Source organism: Pan troglodytes, chromosome 11 (genome assembly GCF_028858775.2).
Source record: "Pan troglodytes isolate AG18354 chromosome 11, NHGRI_mPanTro3-v2.0_pri, whole genome shotgun sequence".
Taxonomy (NCBI): domain Eukaryota; kingdom Metazoa; phylum Chordata; class Mammalia; order Primates; family Hominidae; genus Pan; species Pan troglodytes.
The window spans coordinates 2,582,539-2,599,912 of record NC_072409.2 but is presented as its reverse complement, the minus strand read 5'-3'; the positions used below and the strand labels follow the sequence as shown (position 1 = coordinate 2,599,912).

General features: G+C 45.7%; 1 protein-coding gene across 12 annotated transcripts in view; it reads right to left on the bottom strand.

Moving 5' to 3' along the window:
• CAMSAP1 (calmodulin regulated spectrin associated protein 1) overlaps nt 1-17,374 on the bottom strand; it is a 104,168-nt gene that overhangs the window by 36,150 nt on the left and 50,644 nt on the right. For all 12 annotated transcript variants that reach the window (XR_010148546.1, XR_010148547.1, XM_009457687.5 and 9 more), the window contains 2 exons: nt 11,656-11,795; nt 11,471-11,567 (listed from right to left, as the gene is read on the bottom strand). Coding sequence is in view for 10 of the 12 variants with exons in the window: in XM_009457687.5 (XP_009455962.1) it covers nt 11,471-11,567; nt 11,656-11,795 (237 nt within the window). In the remaining 2 variants the exon portion in view is untranslated. The remainder of the gene's footprint in view (nt 1-11,470; nt 11,568-11,655; nt 11,796-17,374) is intronic.

Genomic DNA, 17,374 nt, shown 5'->3' with positions numbered 1-17,374 from the left:
TCCACCTGTTCTACAGACACGTCATCACGCACTTTCCACCTGTTCTACAGACACACATCATCACGCACTTTCCATTCTACAGACATGTCATCACGCACTTTCTACCCCGTTCTACAGACACACGTCATCAAGCAGTTTCTACCCATTCTGTAGCCACACGTTCGCCACGTACCTTCTACCCTGTTCTACAGACACACGTCACCACGCACTTTCTACCCATTCTTCAGAGACATATCACCACACACTTTATACCCGTTCTGCAGACACATGTCACCACGCACTTTCTACCCTGTTCTATAGACACACATTGTTACGCACTTTCTACTCCATTCTCAAGACACACATCATCACACACTTTCTACCCGTTCTGCAGACACACTTCGCTACACACTTTCTACTTGGTTCGGCGCCCTTCGGTTCTGCTCCTGTATGAGCCTGTCTGTCTTTCCTGAGGAAACTGATTCATCCTTCCCATACAAGCTTCTTCTCTCCCTGCCTCCCTGCTGACGCAGAGTGTATGAGTCCCTATTTCTAGCTACTCAGCAAGCCACTGTTTCTGTGCCTGCCACATGCATATGAATAGCTATGAGTCTGTTTGTGTCCGTATTTCCTCCCAACAATGCCCAGTCTCTGGGACCAGCAACACTAAGGTGAGCATGCATGGCAATGGTTCCCCAGTCATTCCCAAAGGGACCACCAGCTACGTTCCCAGATGAGTACGCATTGGGAAAGGGAGGGGTCATCACATCCCATGGCCTACAGGTATCAGTGGAGGGAGAACATGCCACAGGAGTCTCTGGCAAGTCAGCTGGGAGAGCACAATGCAAGATCCCGGGACTGTAGAGCCACAGAGAATCACGCGACATTAACAACAGCCCCTGACGTGCACAGGGTACTGCACGCCTGCTGACAGTGTGTTCAGAACTGCCCATCACAAGCTGGGTTCTGCCACCCACTCACTCCAGGGCTAAGGCCGAGTGCACCCATAAGACGGAGTTGTGCCTTGGGACCGAGCCTGCACAGGAGCAGGGGCATGAGCTGCAGGCATACACAGCCCAGACCCTCGCGAGCTACCGCCAGGGCACCAGCAGCCCACCGAGCCCCTCTCTACAGCCACACAAGGGCCCCTGACGACCACGGATGGAAAAGGGGAAAGCCTGGGCACGGTTAACAGTGGGTCAACTGGGAATGCAGACAAACTCTGCCATCAGCCACTCTCAGGCCAGGACAACACACACACACATGAAGCAGCCAGAGGTAGGCAGGTATGGAGACTAAGAGCACAGACTACCACCTGCCAAGACCAGTGCTGACTCCTAATATGGCACCGTCCTGGAGAAGACCAACCAATCACTAGGCAGCAAGGTAACTACAATGGACCCCTTGCAGCCTGGAAGGGCCAGCAGTTCACTTTTCCAAGAGCAGACCTGCATTCTGCATCTGAGTGTTGGCCTCTCCTGGCCATAGGGCTTCAGCAGGCATCACTACCCAACGGTTGGCAGTAGGACCCACTGCACAGGGCCCCACATGATACTGTATCAGACCAGAGACACTCCCCAGCCGCGGAGGTGCAGAGCGGGCCCATGACTCTGAGGTCCCCCTCCCCCGCTATGTCTCATCCCAGAGTGAACTGAAGCTTAGCTGCTTCCTAGCATTCCTGACTCCTCATTCCTAAGGACCAGCAGACAAGAAGAGTAGCCCCGCAAGAAGAAGGGGGCTCCGGCCATGACTCACGACGGGGTCCGATGGGAAGAGGCCTTTCCCACCAGGCAGAACAGGTGAAACCACCTCACAAGCAGCAGGAAAAACAAGACTTCCTTCTTGAGCTGGACAGTATCATGAAAAGGGTGAAGAAAGGCAGGAGGAAGGTGGCTGGCAAGATCAAACAGCTCCAATCTGCAGCTCCCAGCAAGATCAACACAGAAGGCGGGTGATTTCTACATTTCCTACTGAGGTACCCAGCTCATTTCATTGGGGCTGATTAGACAGTGGGTGCAGCCCACAGAGGGCAAGCACGGTGGGGAATCACCTCACCCAGGAAGCACAATGGGTCGGGGAACTCCCTCTTCCAGCCAAGGGAAGCCGCGAGGAATGGTGCATTCTGGTCCAAATACTATGCTTTTCCCACAGTCTTCGCAACCCACAGACCAGGAGATTCCCTCCGGTGCTTACACCACCAGGGCCCTGGGTTTCCAGCACAAAACTGGGCGACCATTTGGGCAGACACCGAGCTAGTTGCAGGAGTTTTTTTTTCATACCCCAGTGGTGCCTGGAACGCCAGCCAGGCAGAACTGTTCATTCCCCTGGAAAGGGTGCTGAACTCAGGGAGGCAAGTGGTCTAGCTCAGTGGATCCAACCCCCACAGAGCCCAGGAAGCTCCACTGGCTTGAAATTCTCGCTGCCAGCACAGTAGTCTGAAGTCGACCTGGGGTGCTCGAGCTTGGTGGAAGGAGGGATGTCCACCATTACTGAGGCTTGAGTAGGTGGGTTTTTCCCTCACAGTGTAAACAAAGCCGCCAGGAAGTTTAAACTAGGTGGAGCCCTCCAGAGCTGGGCAAAGCCGCTGTAGCCAGACTGCCTCTCTAGATTCCTCCTCTCTGAGCAGGGCATCTCTGAAAGAAAGGTATTAGCCCTAGTCAGGGGCTTATACATAAAACTCCCATCTCCCTGGGACAGAGCACCTAGGGGAAGGGGTGGCTATGGGCATAGCCTCAGCAGACTTAAATATCACCGCCTGCTGGCTCTGAAGAGAGCAGTGGCTCTCCCAGCACAGCGCTCGAGCTCTGCTAAGGGACAGACTGCCTCAAGTAGGTCCCTGACTCCCGTGCCTCCTGACTGGGTGTTTACCTCCCAGCAGGGGTCAACATACAGGAGAGCTCCGGTTGACATCCGGAGGGTGCCCTTCTGGGACAAAGCTTCCAGAGGAAGGAACAGGCAGCAATCTTTGCTGTTCTGCAACCTCTGCTGGTGATATCCAGGCAAACAGGGTTTGGAGTGGACCTCCAGCAAACTCCAGCATACATACCTGCAGCAGAGGGACCTGGCTTTTAGAAGGAAAACTAACAGAAAGGAATAGCATCAACATCAACAAAAAGGACGTCCACACAAAAACCCCATCCAAAGGTCACCAACATCAAAAACCAAAGGTAGATAAATCCACAAAGATGAGGAATAACCAGTGCAAAAAGGCTGAAAATTCCAAAAACCAGAATGCCTCCTCTCCTCCAAAGGATCACAACTCCTTGCCAGCAAGGGAACAAAGCTGGACGAAGAATGTGTTTGACAAACTGACAGAAGTAGGCTTCAGAAGGTGGGGAATAACAAATTCCTCTGAGCTAAAGGAGCATGTTCTAACTTAATGCAAGCAAGCTAAGAACCTTGAAAAAAGGTTAGAGGAATTGCTAACTAGAATAACCAGCTTAGAGAAGAACACAAATGACTTGACGGAGCTGAAAAACACAGCACGAGAACTTCATGAAATATACACAAGTATCAGTAGCCGAATCGATCAAGTGGAAGAAAGGATATCAGAGACTGAAGATCAACTTAATGAAATAAAGCATGAAGACAAGATTAGAGAAAAAAGAATGAAAAGGAACAAACAAAGCCTCCAAGAAACATGGGACTATGTGAAAAGACCAAACCTACGTTTGACTGATGTACCTGAAAGTGACGGGGAGAATGGAACCAAGTTGGAAAACAAACTTCAGGATATTATCCAGGAGAACTTCCCCAACCTAGCAAGACAGGCCAACATTCAAATTCAGGAAATGCGGAGAACAGCACAGATACTCCACGAGAAGAGCAACCCCGAGACGCAATCGTCAGATTCACCAAGGTTGAAATGAAGGAAAAAATGTTAAGTGCAGCCAGAGAGAAAGGTCAGGTTACCCACAAAGGGAAGCCCATCAAACTAACAGCAGATCTCTCTGCAGATACCCTAAAAGCCAGAAGAGAGTGAGGGCCAATATTCAACATTCTTAAAGAAAAGAATTTTCAACCCAGAATTTCATATCCAGCCAAACTAAGCTTCATAAGCGAAGGAGAAACAAAATCCTTTACAGACAAGCAAATGCTGAGAGATTTTGTCACCACCAGGCCTTACAAGAGCTCCTGAAGGAAGCACTAAACATGGAAAGGAAAAACCGGTACCAGCCACTGCAAAAAGATACCAAATTGTAAAGACCATCAACACTATCTATGAAGAAACTGCATCAACTAACGGGCAAAATAACCAGCTAGCATCATAATGACAGGATCAAATTCACACATAACAATATTAACCTTAAATGTAAATGGGCTAAATGCCCCCAGTTAAAAGACACAGACTGGGCCGGGTGTGGTGGCTCGCACCTGTAATCCCAGCACCTTGGAAGGCCATGGCAGGTGAATTACCTGAGGTTGGGAGTTCGAGACCAGCCTGACCAACGTGGAGAAACCCCCGTCTCTACTAAAAATACAAAATTAGCCAGGTGTGGTGGCACAGGCCTGTAATCCCAGCTACTCGGGAGGCTGAGGCAGGAGAATCACTTGAACCCGGGAGGCAGAGGCTGCAGTGAGCCAAGACCATGCCATTGCACTCCAGCCTGGACAACAAGAGCGAAACTCCATCTCAAAATAAATAAATAAAAAGACAGACTGCAAATTGGATAAAGAGTCAAGACCCATCAGTGTGCTGTATTCAGCAAACCCATCTCATGTACAAAGACTCAAAATAAAGGGATGGAGGAATATTTACCAAGCAAATGGAAAGCAAAAAAGAAGCAGGGGGTGCAATCCTAGTCTCTGATAAAACAGACTTTAAACCAACAAAGATCAAAAAAGACAAAGAAGGGCATTACATAATGGTAAAGGGATCAATACAATAAGAAGAGCTGGCAGGGCGCAGTGGTTCATGCCTGTAATCCCAGCACTCTGGGAGGCCGAGACAGGTGGATCACGAGGTCAGGAGATCGAGACCATCCTGGCTAACACGCTGAAACCCCGTCTCTACTAAAAAATACAAAAAAAAATTGGCTGGGCATGGTGGCGGGCACCTGTAGTCCCAGCTACTTGGGAGGCTGAGGCAGGACAATGGCGTGAACCTGGGAGGCGGAGCTTGCAGTGAGCCAAGATCGCGCCACTGCTCTCCAGCCTGGGCAACAGAGCAAGACTCCGTCTCAAAAAAAAAAAAAAAAAGAAGCGCTAACTATCCTAAATATATATGCCCCCAATAGAGGAGCACCCAGATTCATAAAGCAAGTTCTTAGAGACCTAGAAAGAGACTTAGACTGCCACACAATAATAGTGGGAGACTTTAACACCCCATTGTCAATATTAGACAGATCGGGACAGAAAATTAACAATATTCAGGACTTGAATTCAGCTCTGGACCAAGCAGACCTAATAGACATCAAGAGAACTCTCCACCCCAAATCAACAGAATACACATTCTTCTCAGCACCACGTAGCACTTACTCTAAAATTGACCACATAATTGGAAGTAAAACACTCCTCAGCAAATGCCAAAGAACGGAAATCATAACAAACAATCTCTCAGACCACAGTGCAATCAAATTAGAACTCAGGATGAAGAAACTCACTCAAAACCGCACAACTACATGGAAACTGAACAACCTGCTCCTGAATGACTACTGGGTAAATTACGAAATTAAGGCAGAAATAAAGAAGTTCTTTGAAACAAATGGGAACAAAGAGGTAACGTACCAGAATCTCTGGGACACAGCTAAAGCAGTGTTTAGAGGGAAATTTATAGCACTAAATGCCCATAACAGAAAGCTGGAAAGATCTGAAATTGATGCTCAAACATCACAATTGAAAGAACCAGAGAAGCAAGAGCAACGAAATTCAAAATGAATCCAGGAGCTGGTTTTTTGAAACGATTAACAAACTAGACTGCTAGCCACACTAATAAAGAAGAAAAGAGAGAAGAATCAAATAGACACAATAAAAAATGATAAAGGGGATATCATCATTGATCCCGCAGAAATACAAACTACCATCAGAGAATACTATAAACAACTCAGTGCAAATAAACTAGAAAATCTAGAAGAAACAGATAAATTCCTGGACACATATACCCTCCCAAGACTAAACCAGGAAAAAGTCAAATCCCTGAATAGACCAATAACAAGTTCTGAAATTAAGGCAGTAATTAACAGCCTCCCAACCGAAAAAAGCCCAGGAACAGACGGATTCACAGTCGAATTCTACCAGAGGTACAAAGAGGAGCTGGTACCATTCCTTCTGAAACTATTCCAAACAACAGAAAAAGAGGGACTCTTCCCTAACTCATTTTATGAGGCCAGCATCATCGTGATACCAAAACCCGGCAGAGACACAACAAAAAAAAATTTCAGGCCAATATCCCTGATGAACATCGATGCAAAAATCCTCAATAAAATACTGGCAAACTGAATCCAGCAGCACATCAAAAAGCTTATCCACCACGATCAAGTCAGCTTCATACCAGGGATGCAAGGCTGGTTCAACATATGCAAATCAATAAACGTAATCCATCACATAAACAGAGCCAATGACAAAAAACCACATGATTATCTCAATAGATTCAGAAAAGGCCTTCGATAAAATTCAACACCCCTTCATACTAAAAACTCTCAATAAACTAGGTATTGATGGAACGTATCTCAAAATAATAACAGCTATTTAGACAAACCGACAGCCAACATCATACTGAATGGGCAAAAGCTGAAAGTATTCCCTTTGAAAACCAGTACAAGACAAGGATGCCCTCTCTCACCACTCCTATTCAACACAGCATTGGAAGTTCTGGCCAGGGCAATCAGGCAAGAGAAAGAAATAAAGAGTATTCAAATAGGAAGAAAGGAAGTCAAATTGTCCCTGTTTGCAGATGACATGATTGTATATTTAGAAAACCCCATCGTCTCAACCCAAAATCTCCTTAAGCTGATAAGCAACTTCAGCAAGTCTCAGGATACAAAATCAACGTGCAAAAATCACAAGCATTCCTATACACCAATAACAGATTAAGAGAGAGCCAAATCATGAGTGAACTCTCATTCACAACTGCTACAAAGAAAATAAAATACCTAGGAATACAACTTACAAGGGATGTGAAGGACCTCTTCAAGGAGAACTACAAACCACTGCTCAAAGAAATAAGAGAGGAAACAAACAAATGGAAAAACATTCCATGCTCATGGATAGGAAGAATTAATATTGTGAAAATGGCCATACTTCCCAAAGTAATTTATAGATTCAATGCTATCCCCATCAAGCTACCATTGACTTTCTTCACAGAATTTTTAAAAAACTACTTTAAATTTCATATGGAACCAAAAAAGACCCCTCATAGCCAAGACAACCCTATGCAAAAAAAAAAAAAAAAAGCTGGAGGCATCATGCTACCTGACTTCAAACTATACTACAAGGCTATAGTAACCAAAACAGCATGGTACTGGTACCAAAACAGATATATAGACCAATGGAACAGAACAGAGGCCTCAGAAATAATGCCGCACACCTACAACCATCTGATCTTTGACAAATCTGACAAAAACAAGCAATGGGGAAAGGATTCCCTATTTAACAGTGTTGGGAAAACTGGCTAGCCATATGCAGAAAACTGAATTTGGATCCCTTCCTTACACCTTATACAAAAATTAAGACAGATTAAAGACTTAATTAAATGTAAGACCTAAAACCATAAAAACCTAGAAGAAAACCTAGGCAGTACCATTCAGGACACAGGCATGGGCAAAGACTTCAAGACTAAAAGAGCAAAAGCAATGGCAACAAAAGCCAAAACTGACAAATGGATCTAATTAAAATAAAGAGCTTCTGCACAGCAAAAGAAACTATCATCAGAGTGAACAGGCAACCTACAGAAGGGGAGAAAATTTTTGCAATCTATCCAACTGACAAAGGGCTAATATCCAGAATCTACAAGGAACTTAAAACAAATTTACCAAAAAAAAAAAAAAAAAAAAATCAAAAAGTGGGCAAAGGATTTGAATGGACGCACTTCTCAAAAGAAGACATTTATGCGGCCGACAAACTTAAGAAAAAAAGCTCATCATCACTGGTCATTGGAGAAATGAAAATCAAAACCACAATGAGATACCATCTCATGACAGTTAGAATGGCGATCATTAAAGTCAGGCAACAACAGATGCTAGAGAGGATGTGGAGAAATGGAACACTTTTACACAGCTGGTGGGAGTGTTAATTAGTTCAACCATTGTGGAAGACAGTGTGGCGATTCCTCAAGGATCTATAAACTGAAATACCATTTGACCCAGCAATCCCATTACTGGGTATATACCCAAAGGATTATAAATCATCCTACTATAGGCCAGGCACGGTGGCTCACAACTGTAATCCCAGCACTTTGGGAGGCTGAGGCGGGTGGATCATGAGGTCAAGAGATCGAGACCATCCTGGCTAACACGCTGAAACCCCGTCTCTACTAAAAAAAAAAATACAAAAAAATTATCTGGGCATGGTGGCGGGCACCTGTAGTCCCAGCTACTTGGGAGGCTGAGGCAGGAGAATGGTGTGAACCCGGGAGGTGGAGCTTGCAGTGAGCTGAGACTGTGCCACTGCACTCCAGCCTGGGCAGCAGAGTGAGACTCTGTCTCGAAAAAAATAATAAAATAAAATAAAGGAAATCATCCTACTATAAAGACACATGCACACGTATGTTTACTGCAGCACTATTCACAATGGCAAAGACTTGGAACCAACCTAAATGCCCATCTGGATAAAGAAAATGTGGCACATATACACCATGGAATACTATGCAGCCATTAAAAAAAAGGATGAGTTCATATCCTTTGCAAGGACATGGATGAAGCTGGAAACCATCATTCTCAGCAAACTAACACAGGAACAGAAAACCAAACACCGCATGTTCTTACTCATAAGTGGGAGTTGAACAATGAGAACACACGGACACAGGGAGGGGAACATCACACACCTGTCGGGGGGTGGGAGGGCTAGGAGAGGGAGAGCATTAGGAAAAACACCTAATGTAGAGGATGGGTTGATGGGTGCAGCAAACCACCATGGCATGTGTATACCTATGTAACAAACCTGCAGGTTGTGCACAAGTATCCCAGAACAGGGAAGGGGAGGGGAGTGGGGGGAGGGGGCAGGGAAGGGGAGGGGAGTGGGGGGAAGGGGAGGGGAGTGGGGGAGGGGAGTGGGGGAAGGGGAGGGGAGTGGGGGAGGGGAGTGGGGGAGGGGAGTGGGGGAGGGGAGTGGGGGGACGGGAGTGGGGGGAAGGGGGCAGGGAAGGGGAAGGGGGGGGGGGAGGAGTGAAGGGAAGGGAAGCCAGAAAGGACAGGGCAGTGGAGAGGGTGCTGCAGTCATGAAGGCATCAAACAAGGAAAGCCTATTCTACCTTAAATGCAAGAAGAATAGAAACGAATCTGAAAACAGGAGTCAGCAATAGCCTTGACTTAGGGCTAACCTCAATTAAGATGAAGGAAGCAAGTTTCACAGCACTACAGTGTTTCTGGCTGTAAGATGGAATAGTTACCACAGAAGAAGAGTTGGGAAGGAAAGTTAAATCCAGGGATGAAAAATTAGTTCAAGGTCACCCGTGAGGAAGCGAGGTGACTTAAGAACATTCTAACAGCAAGGTAACCCAGTTCTAAGCTTTTTGTCGTTATTCTTTCTTATTGTAAAATAGTGCACGCACACACACACACAGAGAGAAACTGCATAAAACGTACATAGAGCTTAACAAATAATTATAAAGCAAAATCCAGGTAACCACCACTCGGGTCCAGAAGAGAAAGTCACGAGTCTGCCAGGAGCACCCAACGTGCCCAATGAACCACTGCCTTTTAGCCCCAGACACACACACACACACACACACACGCACACACATGCATGCACACACATACACACCCCCTGGAAAACACAGTGGAGCTCTGCCTGCTCTCCAGCCTGTCCATGTGATTCTGTGCCTTCATTATCAGGAGAATCTTCCTTGTAGCTGCTCGTGGCTGTGGCTCACACACACCCAGGGCTGCAAAGCATCTTGTGGCATGGACATAGAACACTGCACCCCTCTGACTGCAGAGGCACATCTGGGAGCTTCTTTTTAGCTGTTATGAGCAGAGCTGCTCTGAGCATCCTTTCCCTGTGTCCTGATGCACAAGTACCAAGTTTCCCTGAGGATACACCACAGGAATGGGCTTGCTGAGCCAAAGGGCAGGCAACCCACAGGACTGGGTAACACTGAAGAGCTTCAGAGGCTGCTCCAAGTAAAACAGTGACTCCAAGTAACACTCTTGCCAGCAGTGGTGAAAGGTGCACTCTCAGACACTGCCCCACACCTGGGCCCGTTCCAATGTTTTGCCACAAATATATCTGGAGGATATATACCCGCACAGATGCTCCTCAGCTTACAATGGGGTCATGCCCCAATAAACCCATCGTAAACTGAAAATATCAGTAAGTAGAAAACACACTGAATACACTTAACCTAGCAAACATCACAGCTTAGCCTAGGCGCCTTCAGTGTGCTCAGAACACTTACACTAGCCTACAGCCGGGCGAAATCTAACACACAGCCTGTTTTAGAATAAAGTGCTGAGTATCTCGTGTAATTTACTGAATGCTGTACTGACAGTGAAAAACAAAATGGTTGTAGGGCACAGGAAGCACGGTTTCCACTGAACGTGCATCGCTTTTGCACCACGGTGAAGCTGAAAAATCTTAAGCATTGCAAGCTGCAGGCCGTCTGGGTGTCATCTTTAATTTGCATATCCTTGATGACTGAGGCCGAGCAGCTTTTCACAAATCAGTTAGGCACATGGGGTCCCACTCTCATCAAGAATCTGTTCTTTTGCCTTTTTTTCCTGTTGGCTCTTCTTTTTTCTTATGGCTATGAATGAGCTCTTTATATATTCTGGATACTAGTTATTTATCTACCACATACATTGCAAGTACCTTTTCCCCCTCTATAGTTATTAATAGTTGGGTTTTTTTTTAATTATCTTTATCATCTTTCAAGGAAAAGAAGGTCCAAACTTTAATGTTGCTGAATTTGCAGTCTTTTCCTTTGTGGCTAATATTTTCATATTCTTTGTAAGAAATAATTTCTTAATCCAAGGTTATGAAGATATTCCTCTATATTATCTCCTTAAAACTTTCTAGATTGTCAAGCCTGACAGATTATTTTAATCTGTAGTAAACATATTTTTTTTTCAGTTTGTTCATTCTGGAGGTGAGAACAGCCATCCTGGAACTTTTAGAGTTGTGCAATTTTTAGAGCTGTGATTCGTAACCGAATAGTTCATCAAAATCACTTAGAAAGCCTTTCCCCAAACTCTCACGCCCGTCCCTGGGATTCTGACTCCACAGGCTCTTCCAAGAACTCTGCTGTGCGAGAAACATGGAACCACTGGAGAGTGCTTTCTGATATTCTAGGCTCTCAAGGAAACCATTGCCAACCTGGGGAATATCTGTCACTCACCGTCTTTCAGCTCCTGAACATCCCTGGGCTGAACAAAATCTGGCTTGACATTCTCGAACCACCAAAAAAGCTCCGCAATAAAAACCATAACATTCGGCTAAAAGACAAAAACAAAAAACCAAAGTATGATAAGCAGTTTATTCACACATGGTTTTAAAACTGCATGCCAAATAATTCGTTATTACCTTCAACACTAACGGCGCATACAGCATATCTTCCAAGGTGAGATAAAAACATTTATTAAGATATTCATTGGAGAATTCTCTCAGAAGCCGAATATTATACAGACTGTCGGCCATCGACGTTACCTCCTTTAAGCATATATCTAATAGACAAAAAGAAAATCACAATTTATTGTAAAGGTATTCTGCTTCGAGAGAGAGAGAAGCATTCTAAACTGAAAACCATTTTACATAAAGGTAGTAATGAAGGTAATGACATTGAGAGATGTAGGGAGTATAGGATGTACAACAAGTAACACTAAGTATAAAAAGAAAACACTCAAGACAACTCCAGGAACCTCTCAAGTCTGAATTTGATGGTGAACATCCAGAAAGAATAATAGAAATCGCTCAGATCTCAAGAGTGGGCTTCCAAAACAAACAGCAACAATCACCTTTCACTTTACAGCAGAGCCATGCTGCACGTAGCGAGTAAATGTTGAGCCGAGTTTCTTTCGCCCATCAGAAACCCTCTGCACAAGGTTTCCGTGTTTGTAAAGGGCAGGGGGAAGGGAAATGAATAAAACGTAAAGCACCAGGCTCATCCACGCCCACTCAGTGATAACACAGGAATGTGACTAATCACAAAGATCAAGTGACAATGCATAGCCCAAGTCTCTTTCCATGAAGAGGTGGAGACTGGTGGCTATAGCATCTGCAGGGCAACTTTCCATTGCACGTGACTTTGCAGACCCTCCATGGAGGAAGCACCAGTATGGGCAACAAGTCACAGGACCAAAGAGCAGGCCTCCCCCTAGTCTAGGCACCCTGGTGTGGAGTGGGGGGTGGCCCTCAGACAAAGAGCCCTGCGGAGAGCACGGTGCAGCTCAGGACTCCGTGAGAAGTGACTTGACTTTATTTTGCCTGTAAATATATACATAGAGAAAAAAAAGAATTTCAGAAATAACTTTTTACATAAATTTTATTTCTAAGGAAAAAACCATTTTCAAGGGTTTAGAAGTACGTACAAACTGGAGCCACAGCATCCAGAGTCGTTCATGAACTGCCCTCCACAGTCACCTAAGCAGCATTCATTCTCAAAAGAAACCTTTAAAGCTGAGGAACTGTGCACACTTACACTGCTAAGGATGTTTCCTTTTGTACAGTTCTGACCATCAAATGTTAACGTCTTATAGGCTTCAGATCTTTTCTTTTTTAGAAATAAAACAGCCGAAGTCATCTCCATCTCCAAAGGGAACCATTCTCCCAACACTGCCACAAACCCTTTCCACTCCTCCTGAGTATTCTACACGCTGTCTGCATCCACAAGTAACACAAACAGTGTTGTCTCAGCCTTGAGAAACTTACATTCATGGTATCAAGCTATGCCTCATTTTAGCAGCCAGTTTTTCCCCCAAAACTCAGTATGATGTTTTCGAACAGATCTATGTTGATACGGAGAGATTTCCGTCACTCATCTTGACCGCTATATGGTCCTCCGCGATTTCTCACAATTATGACAAATGCTGCCATCACAAAGCTTGCGTGTGCTGTCTATGCGTGTACAGACGGGTGTTGCCCAGGCATACTCTGAGAGGGGACTCGCTGGGCCACGAGCTAGGCACGCCCTCCTGTGTCACCTGGCAACGCCCTTCTGCCTGGTTGTGCCTCGCTCCAGTCCCACCCACGGCACTCCACAGCTTGCTCCTTCCCACCTGCACCGCAGCATGACCGACCTGTCCATGTCTGCCAGGCGGAGGGGCGTGAACACCTCCTTCTCAAACAGCATGCCTCTGATGACTGCTGTGGCTTTACTTTTTCATGGTTACTGGTCATGAAGGGTCCTCTCCTGTGGACCCTGTCCATATCTGCCTTGGGCTGTGCATCTTTTTCTTACCGATTCTAGAATTCTTTCTGGATTGTGGTTACGAAAGGACTGGATGACAGTCCTTCATCAGGTCACGTGTGCTGCAAGTATTTTCAATGGGTACAGTTTATCATTTCATTTTGTTTATGATGTTCTTTTGTCACAGGAAAGTTTTACATTTTAATATGGTTACATTTAACAATCTTTTCTATTTGTGCTTTTTATAATTTTGGCAATCCATCTCTACACGAACATCATAAAAGTATTTCCCTTTATCTTCTCAAAATTCTTAAATTTTACTTTTCAGGTTTGCATCTTTACTCCGAGGAAGGGGTATTTCTGGCTCAGGTGGGGTGGGGTTTTACGGCACTTTCCCATAGAGATGTCAATGCCGCCATGTTCTTGACCAGCCAGCACGGCTCCCTCGGTGAGGCCACCTCAAAGGCACCAGATTCCCTGCAAAGCATCTCTTTTCTCAGTTCTACATGTGGTTTATTCATCTGGTCCATGTGACTGTCCCGGAACCAAAACCACACTGTTTTTGGTAATGCAAAGTTAAACAAAATTTGGTATTTGTAGGGCACATACCCCGCACATTCTTATTCTTCAAAACTACTCAGTTAAAATCTGGGACAATTTAAGCAACAAAATAAATAATGAAAGTAATGAATTATGACCTATTGAATAAAGTAAGATCCATGAGGCCATCCGGATATAAACAAACACATGAATAAAGAAGCAAGCAAGTGGGGCAAACGCTGACAAAATGGAAAGATGCACTGAGGCTGGAAGCCATCCACACGTGGAGAGACCAGCAGGTGAGAGTCTGATGAGAAACGTATTCACAGTCCAGAGCCTCTCCCCACAAATTACTAATGCATTCTAAAGCAAAAACAGCAAGCTTAGAAGTGGGGAAGGCCAGCACATGCCACCTGCACCAAGGGGTGAAGCTGGAGTCACCAATACGGAGATGTCCCAGTACCTTGCCCCTGAGGTGACACGCTGGGAGGACACACCGCAAGGAAACTCCAGACAAACACACCAAGGGCCACTACTCACAACCTTACTCTTCGAAAACATCAAGAGTCAAGAGAGGTAAAGGCTGGAAACGACTCCAGATGAAGGGAAACTATGAGGGACGCTGGGCCAAGCAGGTGCTCCTGGGTAGTTGAGCGAGTCAGGACCAGGCTGGGGATCTGTGTGCCAACGTTAGCTTTCCCAACTTTTGCTGTGTTACTCTCAAATGGTTGAGAGAGACACAGAAATAACACAATCCAAGAGAATTTCTGCATTGCCTTGTTAATATCTGTGAAGACAAAAGTATTTACTGGACTGGCGACAAGTTTTCAGAACAATCTGGAGAAATCGCAAGTTTTAATACTGACTGGGGATCTAAGTACACTTGTTTCAGTCTTCTCCCAAGAGAAATAGAAAAGCATATGGATTTTCTTCGCCTCTCTTCTGCTGCACTTACTCCCAAATGCCTCCCAGTTCTCACATGACAAGAGAATGCTCATAGGGAGTGGGCACTGCAGTGCAGGGCAGGGGCACAGGGCAGCCCTGGCTACGGCTCCCGCTACCTTCCTCCTGCCAGGCTCAGAGAACCCGCTCCGTCAGGACACAAAGGCGCCGCTTCTCCTGGGCCTTCAATGGAACTGCACCTGCCACAGGTGGGGTCAACAGCCTATGAGGTCCCATCAAGTCCCTATGAGGTCCCATCAAGTCCCTATGAGGCCCAGAGCCACCATCAGAAGGGGGCAGTGACTGCCCACAAGTGATTCCCTGCCCTTACTGAGATGACCGTAGAGAATCTGTTCAATTTGCGCTAATATTTTACATAGGATTTTCAATCCATACTAACATGGAAAGCCAGCCTAGAATTTCCTCTCATAGCCTACTCAGTGTCAGGGAATAATCCCCTTTTGGGCCACTCCATCTTTTCCTATTATCTGGGACACTTGACATAACACAGGAGCTGACAATTCCTTGAGAGTCTGGTGAAATGCCCCAGGAAGAAGTTGGTCCCTGTGGATGTATGTGTTGACTCCTGAGTCCGTTTCCTTTGTAGTTATGGGTCTATTTAGACTGCCCACCACTTTTGGCTTCAAAGAAGATTGCTCATTTTGTCTAACATTTCAAACACATATGGCACACAAATATTCTCAGTATTTTTATTTTAGTAGCTGCTATACCTGAATTCTTGATCAGTCTTTCCAGATTATCTATTTTATTAATTCTTTAAAACAATAAGGTTTTAGTTTTACATATTCTCTAGAACTTTGGAATTTTTTCTACTTTATTCACTTTTTGCTGTTAAATTTGCCAAAACTTTTTTTTTTTTTTTTTGAGAGCAGGTCTCACTCTGTCATCTGGAGTGCAGTGGCACAATCACAGCTCATTGTGGCCTCAGCCTCCTGAGCTCAAGTGATCCTCCTGTCTCAGCCTCCTGAGTATCTGGAACTACAGGTGCACATCACCAGGCCAAGCTAACTTTTTAATTTTTGGGGTCTCATTAGGTTGCCCAGGCTGGTCTTGAACTCCTGGGCTCAAATGATCCCCCCGCCTCAGCCTCCCAAAGTGCTAGAATTACAGGCATGAGCTACCACACCCAGCAAATTTGCCAATTTTTGTTAACTTTTATTTTAGGTTTGGGAGGGTACATGTGAAGCCTTGTTACATAGGTAACCTCATGCCACGGGGGTTTGTTGTACAAATTATTTCATCACCCAGGAATTAAGTCCAGTACCCAACAGTTATCTTTTCTGCTCCTCTCCCTCCTCCCACCCTCCACCCTCAAGGAAACCCCAGTGTCTGTGTTTCCTTCTTTGTGTTCTTAAGTTCTTATCATTTAGCTCCCACTTTTTTTTTTGAGATGGAGCTTCACTCTGTCACCCAGGCTGGAGTGCAGTGGCGTGATCTCAGCTCACTGCAACCTCCACCTCCTGGGTTCAAGTAATTTTCCTGCCTGAGCCTCCCGAGTAGCTGAGACTACAGGTGTGCACCACCACCCCCAGCTAATTTTTGTATTTTTAGTAGAGACAGGGTTTCACCTTGTTGGCCAGGCTAGTCTCGAACTCCTGACCTCTGGTGATCCGCCCACCTTGGCCTCCCAAAGGGCTGGGATTACAGGCGTGAGCCACTGCGCCCGGCCTTAGCTCCCACTTGTTAAGTGAGAACATGCAGTATTTGGTTTTCTGTTCCTCTGTTAGTTTGCTAAGGATAATGGCTTCCAGCTCCATCCACATTCCTGCAAAAGACATGATCTCATCCTTTTCTATTGCTGCATGCCAAAATTTTAAAATTTTTATTTTACTTTAAGAAGCTGGCTGGGCTCACGCCTGTAATCCCAGCACTTTCAGAGGCCAAGGCGGGCAGATTACCTGAGGTCAGGAGTTCGAGACCAGCCTGGCCAACATGGTGAAACCCCATCTCTACTAAAAATATTTAAAAATTGGCCAGGTGTGATGGTGCGTGACTGTAGTCCCAGCTACTTGGGAGGTTGAGACACAAGAATTGCTTGAATCCAGGTGGTGGCAGAGGTTGCAGTGAGCAGAGATCGGGCCACTGCACTCCAGCCTGGGTGACTAAGGGAGACTTCATCTCAATTAAAAAAAAAAAAAAAAAAAAGGCCGGGTGCGGTGGCTCACACCTGTAATCCCAGCACTTTGGGAGGCCGAGGCGGGCGGATCACAAGGTCAGGAGATCAAGACCATCCTGGCTAACACGGTGAAACCCTGTCTCTACTAAAAATACAAAAAATTAGCCGGGCGCGGTGGCGGGCGCCTGTGGTCCCAGCTACTCGGTAGGCTGAGGCAGGAGAATGGCGTGAACCTGGGAGGTGGAGCTTGCAGTGAGCCGAGATCGTACCACTGCACT